The sequence below is a fragment of the Eublepharis macularius genome, chromosome 4 (assembly GCF_028583425.1).
Source record: "Eublepharis macularius isolate TG4126 chromosome 4, MPM_Emac_v1.0, whole genome shotgun sequence".
NCBI classification, from domain to species: domain Eukaryota; kingdom Metazoa; phylum Chordata; class Lepidosauria; order Squamata; family Eublepharidae; genus Eublepharis; species Eublepharis macularius.
The window spans coordinates 48,709,334-48,728,537 of record NC_072793.1 but is presented as its reverse complement, the minus strand read 5'-3'; the positions used below and the strand labels follow the sequence as shown (position 1 = coordinate 48,728,537).

Genomic DNA, 19,204 nt, shown 5'->3' with positions numbered 1-19,204 from the left:
CTCTCGGGCGCGCGAGCCGTGTGAGCCCCTCCCCTCCTCGGTTAGCAGCAGTCGTCCTCGTCGGTTTCGCTGTAAGGTTCGTGCAGTCCTTTGCGCGCGCCTGTCCCGCGCGCCTTGGCGGGTCCATGCGAGTGATAGTAGCCATTGGGGAGCCGCCGCCCGTGCCGGGAGGGCGAGAGGGAGGACGAGCCGCTGCCCACCCGGGAAGTTCTGGGCGAACGTCCTGAGCTACTCCCGTGCTGCATTGTCTCATAGGGGAAGGCGTCCTCGCCAGCTGGGGCGGCGTAGTCTGGGCTCCGGTAGTAGCCACTGCCATGACGGGGGACCGGGTGCGGCTCGGAGACGTGCGGGGCCGACCACCGGCTGCTGGCGTGGCGGTAGGCCCGCGGCGAGTCGTTTCGCGGCGGGACGGTGTGCCGCTCGAGGGCCGGAGACCTGCTGCGGCGCTCCGAGACGTGGTGCTCGGCGGGCAGCGAGGGGTAGCGTCTCGGCGCCGGGCTGGAGAGTCGACTGGCCTGTGGCGGCTGGGGGCCGGTGTTGACGGCCTTACGGACCACTGGGGAGTAGGAGATATGTGGTCGGGGCGTAGAAGGGGTCTGTGGGAGCTGGCGGCGGCCTCGCCTCGGGGTGCTGGTGCCAGACGTAGAGAGGACCGGACTCCCACTTACGGAACTACTGCCCTACACGAAAATTGAAACAAAGGAAATCAAAAAGAAAAAATATACAAGGAAAATCAACCGAGAAGAGACAGGAGGGAAAGGGGGCGGGGCGGGGCGAGTCACGAGGCGGGCAGGTGGGGGGACAGAGACGAGGGCAGGCAAAAAAATTAAGGGGGAGGGAGGCAAAGGAACGATAAAACAAGTGAATGGAAAAAAATTAAGCAACAGCCACATGAGGGGTTGTGGACGGGAATCGGAGGGAGAGGAGGGCAAGGGAGACAACGAAGAAGGGCAACAAAGAAAGTAAACAAGAGAGAAAAAGAACACAAAACAAAAGCGAAAAGAGAAATGAGAAATGGAGGCTTGGTTTCTCTCTCTCTTTTTTTGTGGTAAGTTTCAGGGTTTAAAAAGTAGCAAAAAGCTTTTAAGAATTATTTGCACGCTTCCAAAAAAGAAAGCAAAACAGAAAAGCAGGAAAATAATTTATATTTAAAAAGGGAAACGAAGTTTGAAGGAGAAAGGTAGGGCAAGGAAGAGGGTTTGCAAAGCATGGGTCATATCGCAGGTTACCAAAAGTGACTGGGAGGAAAAATTAGCAAAGATATTTGGAGCTTAAAAAAGAAACCGGGGGGGGGGCTAGGTGGGGACAAATAAAGGCAGGATTCAGGAAGTGGCAAAGGGTGGGAATGGAAATCTAGCAAGGAAAGAGAAGGGAGAACACTGGGTCTGGAGAAGTTTGGAACAGAGCCGAACTCTTGATGGAGGCTGCCAGAGTGCTGCAGTCCTGTATGAAAACTGTTTTCTCACCTACATCTGCCCTGTTGGAATAGCTTACAGATATGCTGACAGGCAAGCATATTCACAGCTCATAATCTGTACATCACACTGTTGCTAAATAAATGCTATGCTGATGAAGTAGGTCTGTCACTCATATTGCAAATGGAGAGTCTTGCCACAGTGGCTGTCTCCAGCACTCAGTCAGTGATTTGCCAGGCCCAGACATGTGTAGTGGCCAACTAAGAATCAAGGTCATTTTTACCCTTACTTGTTATGATGCTGAGCCAGTTTAGATTAATGCTGTTTGTGCTGAATTGATCAGGCCCTATGTGGATACATCTTCCCATTAGTGTAGGGAACTCTTGATTGTATTCTCAGTTTGGGTGGCACTGGGCAAGTTGGACTTCAACTGGTGAATACATATGCTGTAACCTTGCGAGCCTTGAGTACATCCCAGAGGTGTTGGAAGCAACCTCTCAGTTTGTGCACCTCACCTTCTACAGCCCTAACTGACTGCTCTGATTCCCAAGACAGTTAAAGTACTCCTCCAGTTCATAAGGGCTCAACAATACATCAAATAAGTGCTCTAGCCAGCCATCACAGTATATTGGGGGGGGCACCCTAAGATACTTCATGGGAAACAGAAAGCTACTAACACTGCAATCCTAAACAGCTGCAACCTGCTAAATTAGTTGGCTCAGAATACTGTGATTTTGCTAAAGGGTTGGTGCTCACAACTAAATCAATGGACCTTTTCAAGTAACTTTTAAACATCTAGAGGTGGACTCGTGTCTGCTGATGCTTCCACAATTTGATCTCTACCTGCAGATTTCCTTATGGCTACCCCTACTTTCCTTGAACTGTTTTTGTCAGTGAGCCCATATTATGCTAACTTGTTCCATGAGAACACTGCCCATGCAAAAGAGAATGCAGAAGAGAAATTAAATATACATTTCTAGACACAGTAGATTATACATTCACCTATAGATAAATTTAAGCACAAAACCCATTTAAAACATATGATAAAATGCTCTTGGCTTGTGCCACAGAAACCAGAAGATGATCCACTGACTTTCAAAAGGGTGCATTTTCAGCAATCTGAATGTAGACCATAGAGGTGGCCAAGATGACGGTCCAGAGGATCATTAACTTGATTGGGCTTGGTTGGGAGAGTGGGAGTTCAATGGCAAGCAACAATGAAGGAGGCATGTAATGATGTAGCTGACACTTTCAGGGGAAGAAAACATTCAAGGTTAGGTTAGGAGGTTAGGACCTTCATCGGTTGTGTTAGATACGCACATACCAAGCGGTGTTCCTAGAATCAGTGTGAATTTGCAGTTAGAGGCCCAGTATGGTGTTCAGATCTCTCAACATTTATAAAGCTTAAGAAACAGCAGATTTGTTCATCATCAAAAGCAAACAATAGTGGGTAACGTGGAAAGGCAGAATTTTTATTCTAGCTGTAAGATAGACCTTTTCTAGAATGGGTCAGCAGCATTTGAAACAGGATTTTAGGCTTTGATTATGTGACCATAGTATCTTGTACTCTCTTCTGTAATTAGTAAAATTATCATCAGTCACCTTTAGACATGTATGTTAGAGATTAAAGTTACTTTTTAAAAAATGCCACTTTGCAACTGAATGGTGCAGCCTCACAAGATTGCTGTGAAAAGGGCCTAATGAAATTTTCAGTACTGTCTGAGACAGCAAAAGTGAAGAAATAAAGACCTGTCCAGTCATTCAGTTCTTTCCTTTGCCGTAGTGGCAACAAATTTTGTATCTCTCTGCTAACAGCAGGTGGTACATTTCAGTTGATAATAAAAGTAATGTGTACTAGGATAAAAGCATGCTCTGAAAATCATCCAGAATGGCAAATTTAAGTCTTAACTCAACAACTGTCATGCTAGGTTGAAATTTAAGTTGTACATAAGAATTATTTTTGAAGACAAATATGGCAGAGATGTCCATGGGCTGGTCAACCACCTTTTTGACCTGTTTTGTTTCATGGGATTGTAGAATGACTGCTTTCTTCTATGGAATCTTGGCTTTTATTCAGCTCGGACAGCAGTACTGTATAATATGTATGAGATTATGATTATTAATAGGCTTCTTTAGTCAGGAAGTGAGAAAAATAGATTAACTGGGATAACTCAGTTATTCTTTCTTTAAAATGGCTAGAGAAGGGGAAGGGATTTTTATTATTGTTCTTACTGTGATAAGAGTGTTTGAGTCTCTGAGGTTTCAATTTATTGGGGGAAGAAAGCTTTAGAAGAAAAGCTTGAGTGAGAATCTAGTTCTTTGTGGAAAAGTAAACTTGATTCAGCTTGATACATCTGAAACATGGATCAACCTGTCCTGAGAGCTAATGCCACAGTGAGACAAGTGCCATAGAATATTATAAGAACAGTTCGATGCCAATTGGGACAAATTACTAGCCCCTCTGTGAGAGTAACAACGGGGGCATGGTTCTACTAGCTACCAGTAGAGGGAGTCTGCTGGCTGAATTCTCATAGTAGATTAGTCAGCGGCCATTTCCACACACGTTGAATAATGCACTTTCAATGCACTTTCATAATCCTTTAGAAGTGGATTTTTTGTTCCACACATGGAAAATCAGTTTCAAATGTTCACTAAAGAGTATTGAAAGTGGATTATCCAACGTGTGAGGAAGCAGCCAGCATCTCCCACTCCAAAGATGGGCGGCTAGGAAAAGTTGCCCATCAGTGACAGCATCGCAGGACTACAAGAATGTCATTTAAGAGAAATTCTAGTAATACAGCCACAACTCAGGTGGTGCAAAATTCTAGTTTACCAGGAGCATGATAAGAAAAAGAACCTGTTAACCAGGTCCTGAAGAATCAGATATTGATGCTCAATTAGCTGCATAAATCAATTTATCTTTAGTACAATAGTGATGCACAGGTGTCATACAAGTGTTGAATGGAATCTGAGAAGAATCCAGGCAGACCTGGAAACTGAGTCAGAGTGAATCCAAAGAAGCTAAGGAAAGACCGTATCTCACAGAGCTGAAGCAAGCAAATCAACTACGGTTGAGAATACATACTAATAAAGGGACTATAATGAAGTACTTCTGATAATTTCAAGAAGTACCTGTGTTGGTTTACAGTAGAACAGCACGATTTGAGTCCAATGGCACCTTAGAGACCAACAAATAGAAATGGAGAAATTGAGATTCTTTACTTCCTGACTCCCTTCTTTCCTTCACCCTTCCTACCTCCTGACCGGAATATAAAGGTTGAAGGATCTCCACTCCTACTTGTATCTGAAGAAGGGAGCCTTGACTATCAAAAGCACATATCCTCAAAATCTGTTTGGTATCTAAAGGTGCCACTGGACTCAAATCTTGATGTTCTGAAGATAACCGAAATAATGGCAACAGATTCTGTGGTTAGAGTAGGAGGGGCCTTACTGTGAAAGTCTGAGAGAGCTCCAGTCTATGACCGTCAAATAATTAGATAAATTAGAAGGAAGTGTATCTTGCTGGAAACTGAACTTTCCCTCCTCACATACTCTTATGTCCTATGTATGTTTGTCACATGTGTGCATGCAGTTGTGTGTGTATCTGTTTTTCCTCCACTGCTTGGATGTGATATGCACAGCATGGATGCCTGCCTATCTGTTTATGCGCAGCTTCATTCCAAACTTTCCAGATTCACAAACCCCAAGAGAGTTCAGTGCCACCAGTGTAACAACAAAGGGGTCACACCACAGACACTGGAGGAAGAGGCCAGCGAGCTGGGCAGGGCCATCTGCTGGATTAGTTCAGTTTTTCTTCTCTGCTCACCAACCATCTTACCTGCACCCGCCCCTCGCCGTGACAGCAGAGCCAAGCACAACGGATACAGAAATAAACATGTAAATAAAAACAGATTGGCCAGGAGACCCCGTAAAGTGTCCAAATTTTCCAAAGGAAACAAATTAGAACAAAAAATGACTGCATGGGATGGGGAGGGGATAAACTGAAAACTGGAATAAATCACCTTATAAAGAACATTTGTCATCAAGTCACTGTAGAATCATTCCTAAACATCCCTCAACAAAACTACAATGAAGCTGTCAAAATTACCACTGCACACACTACCGTATCAGACTGTGCAGGGCATTAATCTGATATGGCACATTCACTTTAAAGAATGGCAAGCATGACTTCACTTTTGGGTCTTCTATTACTGAGCAAATGTGTCTGCTGAATCTGTGTCCTCATTGTGATTTAGGCAAGCTTAGTTCTTGCCCTTGCATGTATAATGTGTGGACTGTCATCAGTGAAGACACGTTGATCGCATCAGTATATTGTAGATCTAAAAGAATTATTCTGATCGCCAATCCTGGCCTTATTCTTGTTCCAAAGTAGTGGTTCAACACATAGGCTGTACAATAATTGCAACGGAATGACTCCAGATGTGAAAACGCGATCTTGCTAGACTCCATGGGTTGTCTTACTTTGTTGCAAGAAAGACTGTGCATCTTGTGGTATTTCCAATGGCAGAATTCCCCACCCACCTTCTTAACTTAGGTGCCTTAATATCTCCTGCTTATTTCAGAAAAGCAGAGACAAATGGTATGTATACAGTCAGATACATATCCTGCGCAGGCCTTCTTCACCCTCTGATTCTCTGTAATATAGCTTCCTTTTGTGATATATAGAGGTTGTTTAAAAGTGATTGAAAGTTACTGGTTCCTCTGTGCACATAAACAGCAGAATAAGTAATAAGCAAATTGCTATGAGCTGCCTGCTAAAAACAGCTGATAAAAAGGATGGGTCAGTGGGTTTTCTTTGGATTAAATAACTGCTGAGGTGGAGTAAAAAGAAGGGGATCACTTGAAGCAATATGTACCAGTTTCTCCGCACCATTTGCTGAAAATCAAGTCTTTTTATGTAGTCACAACATGCCCCCAAAATAGGGGGAAATATCATCCACATCCATACCTTTCTAGATCTCAGCAATACACACAGTAGTTCATATGAGCAAATCTACACCACATACTCGTTTCATTGTTAATTTTTTCTCCATAGAGATCTCTGGAAATTGTAGTTTTGTGAGGAGGTCAAGGGATCTCTAACAGACTTTTTAGCCCTTTCGCTGAACTATAATTTCTGGTATTCTTGGAAGCCAGAGGGATGGCAGTTAAATTGATGTGAATTACAGCATTCATTTGCCCTATGACCTCCTGTGGGGGAATGTACTGCTCTGTTTTCTGTCCTCCCTTCTCAGCCCCGTTGATCCTCCTATAAAACAGATGGGGCACCATCTCATAGACCCCTTCCATTCTGAACCCTCAAAATGTGTGCAGTATGCATTACAGAACTTGCAAGATATTTCCACAAGTAACATTTCAGCATCAATATCCCACCCACGCGTATCTTTTTGAGGTATGAGAGACTTGTGCTCTTTACTACTTCAAAAATAAATACAGTAGGTATTCAACAGGAAAGTATGCAAACTCTGTAAGTAAAAAAAGATTCAAAAATGGCATGACGTGCTTGAGATACATTTTTAGGAAAGCTCGTATTTGTGCAATAAATTTCCTGCCCATAACTGGCTGAAGCACTGCTTCTGAGCAACTGGGGGAGGAAAAAAACTGAAAAAGATTTAAAAGGCCACAGTGTGATTCAACACAAGAAAGGAGTTGTGCCACTGTTCCTTAATTATGAGACAGGCCATATTCAACAGGTATTTGCAGAACCGTCTTCGGCACTGAATATGTTGTCTCGAGAAGTAACACATTTTCCTAGGTACAAATAAATAGTTTTGCTCAGCAAGTGCAATCTCCCGCAATAGTAGTACCTTGAGGGATGGTGGACTATGACCTACACACAAAAAGGAATGTGTTGCTAGTATAGAAAAAGGAGCAAGTGAGAAGCCCATAAAATCACAAGGTTAAAAGGGACTTTTGCAATTACCTAGTTCATCCTCCTGCAGTAGTTCAATTTGTACATCTATTACTGAGTCAGTATTCTTAGACTGTATTATTCAGAGAAAGCGATGCCACAGCATTTGTAGACAAATCTGTTTCACTGCTCTACAGTTTCTTTTTATCCTTTTAAAAATCTCTCTGCTGTTCTGAATTAACTGAATGTTGCCCATCCCTCGAGGCCACAACAAGTAGCCATTCTCCAGGCTCTAAAAACTTATTGCATGTTGCACAGCTACTTAATTTTGAACGTTTTTTACACTAGCCTATTTCCTATGTTATGTTTCAGGAAAAATGGGTGCAATTTGCACCAAATTCAAGGTGGGGACATGGATTTGAGCTCCACTTTCTGGGTATGGTTGCAGAAAAAAAGGTTAGTTCCTCATGAAAAAGACTTCCACCAGGGTTTATTTCAGAAAGACCCAAGAGGTCAGGGTTCCTCTCATTCCTAGATTTGTTGGTGAAGCTTAATAATTTTAGGTGTGTAGTTATCTTTGCTACCATTATCTATATGGGACATTTATAACTGTCTCTTTTGCTTCCATGGTCCATTAGTTGATGCAAGGTACACCTTCTGGAGCTAGAGGCAATGAGCTACACCTTCCTCTTTAATGACTAGCTGTGAGCCACTCTCGTACTATCCAAATGGAACAGCATGTGGGTAGGGCACTGATGGGCAGCATTGTCTTTACTGGAAGGAAGTTGCTATATTGCTTCACTCTAAAGATACCACTTGCACCTCTGACGAAGAGAGCTATAGTTCTCGAAAGCTTATGCTTCAATAAAGTTGGTTAGTCTTAAAGGTGCTACTGGACTCTTTACTATTTTGCAACTACAGACTAACATGGCTAACTCCTCTGGATCACTTGCACCTCAAGACGCATTTGTCTGTGTTTATTCTTGGCATGTTTGTAATGGTTTAATAAATATTTGGTTAACCTGAAGAGTCAGGTTAAAAAAGAGGCAAAAATTGTAGAAATTTTGCCAAAGTGGGGTGGGGACAGCACAATCTATGTTTAAAATCTCAATAAGGCAACCTAAAAGAGAAGTAGGGAAGCAAACTGTTAATGAGATGACAACTAATAATACAAATTTTAAATTTGTTTTTATAACTTGTTTGAACATTGGTAATTTTATGGCTGTTTTAATGATTTTATTGGATTTGTGAGGTACATTGAACAGGTTTCTAGAGAGCCAGCATATAAATGTTGTATATAAATAAATAAATTTCCCTGCTGGCTGCTTTAGACCCTGGTTCAGAAAAGCCCTAAATAATCTGAGACCAAGGTACCTGAAGGACTGCCCCCTCCTGAGGCAGTCAACCTGCCAGTTAAGATCAGCCTCTCTAACCCAGCTCTATGTGCTCTTCCATTCTGGTGTGACTACCAGAAAAAGAGCTTTTTCTGTAGTGGAACTGCAGCTGTGAAATTAAATCAATCAATTAATCAATCAATACATACATAAATAAATTCATTCCCCTGCTGGCTGCCTTAGACCCTGGTTCAGAAAAAACCCTAAATAATCTGAGACCAGGGTACCTGAAGGACTGCCACCTCCCGAGGCAGTCAACCTGCCAGTTAAGATCAGCCTCTCTAACCCGAAGTGAACTAAGTGGACAGAAGTTCACTTAGTACCAAGTTGCTATCTTCTAGGCATCCTATGAAAACATTTTTATTTGCTGAGGCTTTCTGTTAGTATCTGTATATTTTTATGGAAATAACTATAGGGAGAAGCTATTTTATACTGCTGCTGTTTTATCTGATATCTACAGCTTTTTGTTGCTTTTAAAATGATGTTTTACATTTTATAGTGTTAATTTCATGCAGCTTTTAAACTTGCTATTTTATTGATGTTAACTTTTTAAAAAAACATTTTATTATTTTACTGATATTTTACTGATATTGTTTTATTGTTCACTGTTTTGAATATAATGCCTGGAGAAGCAGCTAATAATAAATCACACAAATAAATAAATAGACAGAAAGAGACAAGATTGAGCAACAATGTCAAATTTGCTGAGGACTCCAAATTATTCAGAATGGAGAAATTTCAGGCAGGTGGTAGAAGAGCTCAAAGAAGAATTCTCTGAAGTGGGAGAAGGGGCAACAGAATGCAACTTATGTTTAATGAAGTGAATGTAAAATGATGCACTTTGGGGCAAAAAATTCCTAACCTCATATGTATGCTCATGGGGTTTAAACTGGGTGTGCCTACCATGGAAAGAGGTCTTGCTGTCTCAGTGGAAAACTGACTGAAAATACAGCCACTTCAATCGACGCATGCTCACCCCATATTTTCACTACACCAAATACGTAATGTGAAATGCTCCTTAAGCATACCTTAGGTACACACAGCTACCACATTTATAGCACCTATAAGTCCTGCTTGGGCCAAAAAGGATCACAACAACTTGCACTACAGAGATCCAGAAACTGATGACTGGGTGCTTGATTCCCTTGGAGCAGAGATCTCAGCTCCTGAGTACATGTAGCCCTAGAGACGCAGCATGGAATGGAAAGCCACACCCACCTGCCTGTGAGGCATGTGGTCTCGGCCCTCACTGGGTGAGCGGGACCAACGTCGATCTCTAGAGCGAGGCCGGCTGTATTCGTGCCTCTCCTGTGAGTACCGCTCCTTGTCAGAAGTTGTGTGGTGATGGTGGTGGTGGTGGTGGTGATGATGGTGTTTCCGGTCCTTTGGCCTGCCTCGTTCCTGGTCTCTTTCTTTGGGAGGTAGGTCACCTGACTGAGTGGTCATACTAAGGTCTGTGCCCAGCCCTGCCAATGAGAAAGAAGATGGCAGGTCAAGCTGAATGCATTTGGAACAAATGTTTTGTGCACACCAACAGAGCCTGTTAGTACTTTCCTTCCATCACTGAACTGTAAGCAACAAGAGGGAACAAGGCAACCCCATGGAAACATAGCAGGCAACATTTTACTTGTCTTGATGTATCAACCAGCACCATCCTAAGCAGTTACATGCTTCTAAGCCCATTGACTTCAGGGGCTTAGAGGGATATAATTGGACCTGCAAAGTACATTACTTAGCTATTCTCTCCTTGCCACCTAGTCTTCTAAACGGCTTAAGCAACCACTCAGATGTTCCTCCACAAAAGATCAGGCTTGGTTTCCACTGATCCCTCAACACAAATCTGCCCAGCTGATGAGATGATCCGAAGGTGCTTTTTGGCAACATTTGTTCTGTGAAGTACAGGTTGGGGGAGAAATGGTATGCAGATAAACTGGGAACGAAGGTCCCCAAGGCATACTTTGTGTCATTCAAGTAATCTTACTACTACATAGGTTAGTTACACAAGAAACTGCTGGAAGATACAGCATGAGTATCTCAATCTTGTACTGCAGTCACTTTACACTGTATACTTTAAAATAGAATATTTTTCCTGGGCAAATGTTATGCAATTATCTAGATTTCAGTCACCATTTCCTAGATGAAAAGCTTCTATTTCCCTTACACTAATTAGTCTGCTTGTTCTCAAACTTTATGAGAGCTGGTGATGACTACTGGAGGTAAAGTGCCCTAGATTCCATTAGCTGAGCTTCCTCTCTGAAAGCCATTAGCCTTAATAAACCATGTGAGAAAGAGAATCTTGCATATACATTCTGCTAGGCTGCATACGCTGCCTCCTAGTTATTGTTGAAGGTGCAGATCCTTTTAAGGATGACTGGCTACCATAATTCTACAACCACAATCTCTACTCTGTCTTAGTAGTATGCCAACACCAAAGACTGCAGCTACTCTAAAATAGGTGATGAAAGGACTGCAGCCATACTCTAGGGGCTTACTCCCATGTGTCATGCAGTCTGACCTGTATCCACATCTGTGTATCGGCTGAGTGAACGCTCTGATGTCCGGTGGCCCCGTTCCCGCCTCCGGTGATGCCGCTGGTTCTCCTCTGGGATTACCCTCTCCAAAGAATAGTCATCCAAGCGCATGCCTTTGGAGCGTGACTGGCCCAACATGGAGGCAGAACGTTTCATGGGACTTGCATCTGTGATTGTCTGGAAAGGGACAGAAACCCAGAACAATAATGTAAGAGGCACTTTGTTTGGAGGCAAACTTCCACAGATTTGGGAGGGCATGGGATATCGGTATGTGGGATGACTATCTAGGCAACTATTCTACCAAATATAGTTCAAAGAACTACAGATACATCTATCCATCCACCAATCAAAGTACCTCTCCAATCTGAAATCAATACTTCTATACCTATAGCTAGGAAATTATGTATGTGCATACATGAATTTCTATACACACATACACACACATATCTATTCACCAAAGAAACAAGGAAAGGTTGGGAAGGATGGTCTAAGGATCATAAATACCTATTTCTACCTGCAAATTATGAAGCTTCCCTTCCTTTTCCCCAATCCATTCAAGAACAAATGTATGGATTTAGCTAACATACATATCACTTTTGCCCCCAAATGAGATCAAAACGGAGCATAAAATGATACATTTTATAAGAGTACCTTGAATTGAAAAGAAGCTTTCCCACAGCATTTGCCATTAGATGCTACTACTTTTAGGCTGAAGGGCACTTGGCTCTTTGACCAGAAATTTGCTGCTGTATCAGCATATTAATGGGGGAATGTGCTAAACTAGTAACCCCACTGCTGAACTATTTTTTTCATTTGCTGTCACACAGCTCTGCACAGCGCAAATGCACAATAAAAATGTTTGTTCAGGAACTAACATCTATGGAACATTTCAATGTTGATATCATTTGATGATGTTATTGAAACCATAGTTATGCCTTTTGAATTAGTATTCCTCCCTCTCCCTCTCCCTCTCTCCTCCTGAAAAATGAACTGTAATTTCTCCATTACTCAGAGATCCCTATCCACTGTAGGAGATGCATATTTCTCCTTCTTACTCCTTGATCATGTATGTCCACCACCAAAATGAAATTTTATATATACTGTAAAGGGAATTCCTCTTATTTTAAGACCAATTCCAGCACAACATCTGGCAGTATTAGTTGGTCCCTTCTCTGCTGAACCTAGTTTGCTCACCATTTGTCCTAGCATTTCAGCTTGGCTGGCAAATCTGAAACTGGGGAGAGCATTTGGAGAGAAGACTGACAATGTAGATGTTACCCTCCAATAGCACAGTTCAGAAGCACATAAGAGACTGCTTAATAGTGCCATAAAAGGGCCTTTTAGTTCAAAGTGCCCAGTGTTATCATAAAGGTCCTGGGCTTGATTGGATTTGGGTAGCTTTGGATAGTGCTTATACTTGGATATGGCAAACAGGTTGTAGGACACAGCAGAAATGACCAGATTCTAAAGTCCAAGATAAAAGGAAAAAAGGGGGACATGCCCTCTTATCTAAACCCTGAACAGCTGCCACATCTTTTGAATTTTAGAGCCAAAACACACGTTAAGAAATACCTAGGTTCAGCACCTGTTCTCTTACCTCAAGGTTTGCTGGGATCTGTAGGAGTCCTGGAAGCTTAAAGTTTAGCATTTACAGAGCAGCAAAAAGGAGAAGGGAAATACAGGCGCCTGTATTTTAAGCTTTAAGCTTCCAGGATGCCTTTAAGCTTCCAGGACGCTTACAGATCCTTTAAGCTTCCAGGACTTTAAGCTTCCAGGACCCCTACAGATCTTTAAGCTTCCAGGACGCCTACTTTAAGCTTCCAGGACGCCTACAGATCCCGGCAAACCTTGAGGTAAGAGAACACGTGCTGAACCTAGGTATTTCTTAACGTGTGTTTTGGCTCTATCTGGGGACAGATAGAGCACACTGAGGCTACTGAACTCTGTTTGTACAATGGACAGGAATGCTGGTATAACTAAAAGAGAGAGGCAAAAGTTTGCTACCCTGACTACCAGTGTAGCACAAAGTCTGGCTACTATAATTCTAAGGCTGCAATCATTTACTCTCTGGAGTATTGCCAAGAGCAATGCAAAAGATGTGAGGTGGAGATTTAGCCACTAGCTAGTTATGACCAAAAAAGGAACTTGCAAGGTGACCAGTTGTACCAGTAACAGAGCTTCTTCATGCCTGCATGGTGGTCATTTTGTTCTCCTTCACCTCCCACCTCCCCCTTTATCCTGGGACTGCAAATTAGGCCTACAAAACCTGGACCTTTATTGAGTGCATCTTCTATCTTTGAAGAAAACCTGAACACTGGGGCTTGGGACAAAATGTGTCATTCCAGGATTATTTTCCAGGACACATCTTTATTATTATTGTTATTATTAAAAAATGGAGCGGCTAATATTGAGATTTAAATGGAGAAAGTGACCTGAGGGGAAAGGGAGATAGCTGGCGACATACAGGTTGAATTCCCATCTCAAATCTCTTAAACATCTGTGGCAAAAAGGCTTTTTAGCCTTCTCCCCTTGTGTATTTCCCCTACCCATTAGTTTTCTACAGGGATAAAACTAAGTTTTCCCCAAGAGAAGGAAAAATGATTGGGGAGGTTATTGGGAAGAAACTAGCCAAGAAAAGTTCTGCGCTTAGTGTCAGTATATCTGTTTTGGTCCCTGTACCATTGGATTAGAGTTGGTTCTCTGCCCAAGCTAACTCAAGTGACTGCTTAGAAGTAGCACCATGGGGCAGCACCAATGCACTGCAGGGGTCTGAGCTTGCTCCCAGCCGTGAGTGGCATTAGAAATGACTGACATCTCTTCTTGGGCTTTCTGTGCTGCTGGCCAGGTCTAAGCCACTGCAGGCTGTGGTGTGAGTCTAGAGGCCAAGCTACAAGTAGTGATCGAGTGGAGTGCAAGTGGAGCGCAAGTGAACAGGCAGGAATACACGTGAGTCTGTTCACTTGCCATTCAAGTGTAATTCGTCACTTCTAGCTTGGCCCTAGGAGGTGATGGGTGGACTGTGCTTGGGACAACGAACTATCCTGAACCAGCCCTGCACTGGATGGAGCAACAATCATGTGTAAACAAAGAACTAGTTCTGGAATGTTGAAGGCTGCTAGGCATCACATCAACTCTTGGGAGCAACATCACCTGCTCACTACTTTGCCAGGAGGCTTGAAGAGTGCTACGTCGTTTTTTAGATACATAATTTGAAGCAAAACCTGAGAGATGGCATACTCAAGATTTCATAGCACATCAAGCTTGAAGCCAAGAATTTGTTCATTTCTATTTGCACTAATTGTTGCCCTGAACCCTCTCCTGAAAGAAAATCCATGACATCTGGATCTTGGGGCTTGATTTGAGATTCATGTTGTTTTTCCTTCCCAGCTTTTGAAAGGCCATTCTCGTTATCTACACTAGCCGACTCTAGGAACTAGATCATTTCAAAGTATTCTCACAAATCACAAAATCAGCCTCAGATTGGTTCAGATCAGTGACTCAGGGTGAGGTTATGTTGTATAAAAGGAATACACACTGGGCAATAACGTTCTAGAAAGCTGGCCATGAAAAAAAAAGCTGTACACTGCAAAGTAACCACTCCTAAACCTCCCTTTGCTGTTTCTGCATGTCACAAAATCCCAACCTGCCAGGTTGGGTTGATACCATAATATATGAAAGTGCTCTCGTGTTCTTAGAACTTAAAGAGACTATCCTTGGCAACTCACATTTATTTAGCCTAAGAACGCTCAGTGTAAAGGAGCAAGTAAGAAGTGTTAACAAAAATTTCTCCCCAGTACTCAGAGCTACAAAGTCTTGTGTTAACATCCAAAGATGGATGTATTAACAGCCATCTTGCATCTGATGAAGAGAGCTGTGGTTCTCAAAAGCTTGTGCCTCAATAAAGTTGGTTAGTCTTAAAGGTGCTACTGGACTTTTTACTATTTTGCAACTACAGACTAACATGGCTAACTCCTCTGGATCTATCAACATCCAAAGAGCACATTTAAAGAAGTGCTTTATCATCTGTGCCATACATTTCGTTGGCTTAATCTCCATAATATCCTTTCGGAGAAATCTTGGAATACTACTCATAAACTCAAGTATCTACAGACAATATACCCTCTAAACTACTATCTGAATGGTGGTACCTATTTGCAGAATATTCTGTAAATGCACTGAAGAATCCACAGGTTCCTACATAGATTTTTAACACATCACCTGTCACATTTTGGGCAATTCCTTCATATGACATGCTAAATTCTCTTTAGGAAAGATGCGGTAAGTAGTGTTCCCTAAAGAAAACATTGCCAGTACTGGCTATATGTAGTATCAGCCATATTTCCTTGAGGAAAGATGTTTCTAGAAAGGGTTGTGACACCAGAAGCCATACAAACCCAAAAGCAAAATGTGTTCAGAAACAGCTGAGAAACAAGTGCAGAAATGGCTGTGCACTATCTAAGTTATTGCGGATTTTACAAAGTGAGCTGCCTTCATAAATCCCTAGCAGGAGCTAATTAGGAAAAGTATATTTTATTATTTATTTTATTGGATTTCTATTCTGCCTTCCCTGCAAGCGGAATAAATGCTGCCCACAAGGCTAAACGTTCTCCTAAGTCCATGATGGGGAAATATAGACATTTTCTCCCCTTGTAGTGCATTCTCTAAAGTGCATTAGTCCCAGAGCATCAGAAAAATCTCAGCCATACTCATATCAGACTGTATTCTGTATGCCATAGGTTCCTTATTTTTTTTTAGTTGAGTGGTGGTTCCATAGAAGACAACAGTATGTCCTCCACATGCAACCTACCCTACTTCTTACACCTTGTAAATGATGCAACCCATTACTATATGCAGAGCAGGGAGCAAAGCTCCACAGAAAATCCCAACACTGGATATATTGGCATTGCTCCATTATGCTGTAGACGACACTCGAGAACTGTTCAGAGAAATTGCTTGTCCTTGAAAGCACACTGATTAAGAGAGTGGTACTCTCAGTCATTTTGGTCTGAACAAATATTTCCAGGCCTGGATATACAGCCCAAAACTCCTACTTCACAATTCTCCAGATCTAACAAACTGTACCAAAGCCAGGAACAAGACCCTTGCTCACAACCTCTATGAGGCAGCCATCTGGTTACTTCCATTCCACAGGAGAAGGGGAAAAAACTTACTCACTTGTAACTGATGTGATTTCAGATGTCTTCCATCTGCTCCCACCTATAGGTGCAAATGTATATGCAGCCAGGCCTTCCAGAAACCTCCCTCCAAAATAGATCTGTTGGAGTGGTCTCTCCAGCAAAGGGCTGCTTGTGCACACTGAGCCACAATTATAATCAGACGAACAAACATACAATCATAGAGAACCCTTTGTAAAGCTGCTTCATTTACCTTAGGGCACTAGCTCACGGTTTCATCTTTGGACTGATACTCTGACGAAAAATGGTACACATGGTATGGAAAAATAATGATATAACTGCACTTACACCCCGGTCTTCTAGACAGATTAGTGCCCAAAGAGTGGTGAACAAAGTCAGTATTATTATTATCTCCACAAAACAGTTGGGAAGCTGAGACTGAGAGGAGTGGCTTACCCAAGGCCATTTGCTGAGCTCATGGCAGAAGTGGGATTCAAACTAGCAGAGTGCTGATTTGCAACCCAACCATTTAACTGCTATGCAGAAATGTACTGAGATAGTTTTAAAGAGCATCAGCTACAAGTGAGCAATCTTTTCTTCTTCAAGAGGCTCTCTCCACTCCAACTGGTGAGTTAACAAGCAGCAGTATTTCCTCCAACATGGCAGAAACAAGAAGTAAACTCAGGATCAATGTATGGACCTGTCTAGGTTTTATTATTGTATTGAACAGGAATTACATTTTGAAAAAGCCAAATTTCACATATGGGAAATCCAGCCTTCTGAAACCACTCAGAAATGTTTTAGAATTATTTAATGAAAGCAAATTATTAATATGTGGCAGGCTATTCTAAAAATGAAAAATTAACAAAACGGAGCGGTTCCTAGAAATACAACCAAAAACCAGAGGGGGATCACCCCTAAGAACCCAGATGAACAACACTACCAGGTGTATCCAAAATTATTTAACATTGCATAATAAAATGTAAATACAATATTGCTCAATTGTTCATTACAAAGATATATTCAACTCCACATATACGTGCACAGTCCATAGTACTCTGGAATAAAGTCTCTCTGTATAATACTGAAGATGCGGTAATTTATCACGGTTCATTCATTGTGTTCATTATACCATGAAGTATATTCCTGTGTCAAATGGCTTCCAGTGGCTAAATAGCCCAGACGAATTGGTAGAATCCTCACGATATGAGGTATATTTCTAAGCCAAATGGCTACACGTGGCTGGAAATCTCCAGGGGGTTGGCAACGAGCCCGCCAGCAATTTACTTTGCTCGTTTCGTCATATCTTCTTCAGAGCCAATGATTTCACTCAGCCAATGTATTCAAAGAACACTGCGGACTGTATGTCCTGCCAGCGCGTTACCTTCACACTCCAGGTTAGTCTATTTCAACTACAGGTCAGACTTTATTCCAGAGTACTATGGACTGTGCACATATATGTGGAGTTGAATATATCTTTGTAATGAACAATTGAGCAATATTGTATTTACATTTTATTATGCAATGTTAAATAATTTTGGATACACCTGATAGTGTTGTTCATCTGGGTTCTCAGGGGTGATCCCCCTCTGGGTTTTGGTTGTATTCTAAAAATGAACCAACAAGCAAATAAATTACATTTCATTGCTGTGCCCAAATGAAAGGAGATATGTGGGAGCTCCAGTCCTTTTAGATGCTTTTTGCAGTTTTGGGTCACAGATATTTTTTGGCACACTGAAGAACTATTGCTCATACCTTACTTGCTCATTCAATAAATGCAGGAAAATATGGACTATGCACAAGGACAGCATACGTTGTACAAGGGTTGCAGAAATCTTGACACAAAACCCTTCTGTGCCACATCATACATTTTCTCTGGCAACATTGTTTACTATGTTTTTTCCTAATTTATGAAAGCATGGGCCAGGAAGCAAAAGAAGTTCTCCATATTCTCTAATACAGACAACTAAGTACTTGACTTCTTTGCTTTTGCAAAGAAGGAAGAATCAAAGTTTGACACAATGATTTACTGCTAAACAGATGGTTCTGAAGGCTTGGCTACAAACCAATGCACATATAATGAAGTGCTTATGGCCACTACATGAACTCTATCAGATATGACCTGGAGTTTCCTTCTGGGAACTTAATTCCCAGGCATACATGGGTTTACTTTGGATCAGGACCACACACACAAGGAGAAATACTTAAGCCTTCCCTTCCCACATGCCATTTTCCTGACCTGAAAGCCCTGGGAAGATGCTATTTGCCCTACTGGGGAAATCTGATGTGTACAGGTTTTCCCAACAGGATAAACAGTGGCCTTCTAGGGTGATTTCTGGTTGTGAAAACAGGGTATGGGGAAGATTTAGGCCTGTCTTCCATGCATGCTGCGATCCCAATCTCAAATGGGCCTACGGACACTAGGGAATTGAAATCCCAGTGGAAAACTCCCAGAACACATTTGATAGAAACCTGTCTGGCAGCCATGAGAACTTTATAATATGGGAAGGTCATCTTGAAGAAGAAAGAAAAGAGCATGATGAAACCTGATCTATTTTGAGGAAGTCCAGGAAAACAAAATGGAAAACAGAAATACTTGATTGGGAATCAGATGGACAGGAGGATGTGGTTGGTCACCGGTCAGTCACAAGGAAGCTAGTCTCTGGCTTGGGAGGGAGTGGCTGGCTCCTTTCTGTCCCTGGCCCAAAGAGAACAGCCAGAGTGCAGGAAGGTGCAGGGACACAATTAGAATGCACATGGGACTAGGAATGATATGAAGCTGGCATAATAAATACAAGCAAACAAAAAACTTCATCCGGTCTAAAGATTCTCTTGCCCAACTCATAAGCGTCTGTGA

At 42.2% G+C, this 19,204-nt stretch overlaps 1 protein-coding gene across 3 annotated transcripts in view; it reads right to left on the bottom strand.

Annotated features, from left to right (window-relative positions):
* Nucleotides 1-19,204, bottom strand: part of CACNA1A (calcium voltage-gated channel subunit alpha1 A) — a 262,064-nt gene continuing 242,860 nt past the window's right edge. For all 3 annotated transcript variants that reach the window (XM_054976850.1, XM_054976848.1, XM_054976849.1), the window contains 3 exons: nt 11,197-11,389; nt 9,900-10,147; nt 1-680 (listed from right to left, as the gene is read on the bottom strand). In XM_054976850.1, coding sequence (XP_054832825.1) covers nt 42-680; nt 9,900-10,147; nt 11,197-11,389 — 1,080 coding nt within the window. In that variant the 3' untranslated portion in view covers nt 1-41. The remainder of the gene's footprint in view (nt 681-9,899; nt 10,148-11,196; nt 11,390-19,204) is intronic.